Below are 2367 nucleotides of genomic sequence, written 5' to 3' on the forward strand. Positions count from 1 at the left end.
ATGATTACTTAGTGTTGTTCTCTATATCATGCCCTGGCATAATCAAAATGCTGTATTGGTTCTAGTAATAGCCATAGTTGTGCTAGAGAAGATGAGGACAGTGGGAAGTTGTATTTACCGGGAAGATGTTCCATAAAGGTGAGGCCTGGATGCTGCAGAAATGGCCACAATCACAGCTGGGACTCCATACCCCACAGGGAACATGAGCTTCCTCATGACTCTGCTCCCACTGGAGTAGTTGGCCACCATCAGGTTCCGCACAGTGAGGAAGAGGTTTAGGCCCTCCAGCAGCATCCAGGTGAAGGAGGCCAGGTAGAGATAGTGTAGGGCACCTGCGATGATGGCGCACAGCACCTGGGGGTGGAGTAAAAGACACTGAGGGCAGCAGTCTGGACTAGGAGTGGTCCAGGAACTCTGTACCTGGCCACTGAAGGGAAATTCTGATGTACATAATGGAGTTGGAAAGGGAAGATTTGTTTTCTTCATGCTAACAGGGACATAGTTAAAAAAGAAAGGAAATAAAAAAGAGAATAAAAGAAAAATTTGTTTTCTAGTTGGGTAAGGCAGTGTGAAATTGGCAGGTTCCTCTTCTAACCCTCCCAGGACTCAGGGTCATTTCATTAAAGTATCCAAAGCAGCATCATTCCATTAACCAGAACCTTCTAGGGCAAGGAAGGGAGTCCTTTGCCTTTGATAGTGGAACACCACTATTAGTACCTTGGGTTTGGTTAGATCAATCACAGTGAGGAAAAGGAGGTGGGCCAGGAAGAGGCAGATGGAGAGCTGCAGGTGCAGTGAGGTGCTGGTGTTCTGGATGGCCTTGCACAGAAGGAGGGTGAGGGCTGCCAGGAGGAGGCACAGCAGGGAGAGGCTCAGCCCTATGTAGGTGATGAAGTTCAGCACCGGCTGGTCTTCCTGGGAAAAGAAAGGTTCACGATTAGAATTACCTGCGCTGGGGTAATGACTCCCACTACCATTTTTATTCTTGTATTGTTTATGAAATCCAGGAATGGAGGAGGAAGGTATGTATGTGAGGTTAATCTAGAATTTTATGAGGTTCTGAACTAATGAATTTAGCCCCTGGGAGGACTGAAGGACAGAAAGAGTCATCTCTTGCCATACTGGATGCCCACCCAGAGAAATTGTGGGATAATGAATTTGTTTTTGAAAGCTGCCACATTTGTAGGAATCTGTTACACGAAAGTAGATACAGAATGCATCTCCTCTCACCTGCACCTCGTAGTGCGCCAGGAGGACGGCAAAGCTGCTGAGGTGGGTGCAGCGGCAGGTGGTGCTGTTGTCTCTGGGGTCCACCGTCCTGCAGCCTGTGGTGGCCCAATGTCCACATCCACTCTGGCCATGCTCCCAGAAGGCACAGAATACCTTCTGCCTTGGTCCAGGGATCACTGACTGTAGGTACAGGGAACAGGTGTGTGCTGGGGGTTGGGATGCTCTGAGAGCCTGGCCCAATGTTGACTTGAGAAGGGTTGGTTTTTAGGGGGAGATGATGCAAATATGATGGGGTCCCCTAAACCCTAAGGCTTAACTGAACAATAAGGCTGTTCCTAGAACTCAGGTTTCTTCCAACGCCTGCCACCTCACCCTACCAGAACTCACATGATGGGAGAAGGTGAAAGTAACTGGGGAGCTGAGGTTCTGGGTGTTCTTGTTGCTCAGAAAGGCAGAGGTGACGTCTGAGAGCAGGACGGGGGGGACATCCTGCCTCCAGCCCTTGTGTGTTTCATGCAGAGCTGCTAGCTGCTCAGGCTCCAGGACCAGGGGGGCCTCAGCCAGCAACTTGCCCATCCCTGGAATGGACACGAGGCCCACCACAGAACGGCCTGCAGGAGAAGGTCATAGTTAACATCTTAAAGTCCCCAGTGGGGCCTTGTCCTTCTTAAATAAACTCTTCTCTTAGAGCTGCCCATACTCCACACCTCTCTTTAATCTTTAAATATCTGTTTTCCACACCTTTGGGCATTTTGTCTCACCATGAAGCCTCATGGACCTTCTACTATCTCAGCCATTACCTGCGTCACCAGGTTTCTGTGCCAGATTCCAGTTCAGCTGCATCTTTGCCTGATTCTGAGTCAAGGTGACATTCCTGTCTCCTTGGTCTTGTACTTCCAGGGACAGTTCTATGAATTGTGGGTATTACATAAGGGAAGTGAGGTTAGGATTTGCGCCTGCAATGGTTAACATAGCATTATTTTATGTGTGTGTATATATATATTCATATATATATGTATATATGGTGTGTATATATGTGTATATTTATATAAACACACTACCTGTACACGTAGGTACATACATACATATAGCTAATGTATATGCTCACATTCATATATAATATGTATGTTTACATAT

At 47.4% G+C, this 2367-nt stretch overlaps 1 protein-coding gene across 1 annotated transcript in view; it reads right to left on the reverse strand.

Annotated features, from left to right (window-relative positions):
• Positions 1-106: 106 nt before the first annotated feature.
• Positions 107-2367, reverse strand: part of LOC100964446 (adhesion G protein-coupled receptor E2-like) — a 61451-nt gene continuing 59190 nt past the window's right edge. The window contains 5 exon segments of the mRNA XM_012813982.2: positions 107-354; positions 718-915; positions 1231-1410; positions 1618-1841; positions 2031-2138. Coding sequence (XP_012669436.1) covers positions 115-354; positions 718-915; positions 1231-1410; positions 1618-1841; positions 2031-2138 — 950 coding nt within the window. The 3' untranslated portion in view covers positions 107-114.

This window comes from Otolemur garnettii, unplaced genomic scaffold, assembly GCF_000181295.1.
Source record: "Otolemur garnettii isolate 467f Iridium unplaced genomic scaffold, OtoGar3 scaffold00415, whole genome shotgun sequence".
In the NCBI taxonomy this organism is placed as follows: domain Eukaryota; kingdom Metazoa; phylum Chordata; class Mammalia; order Primates; family Galagidae; genus Otolemur; species Otolemur garnettii.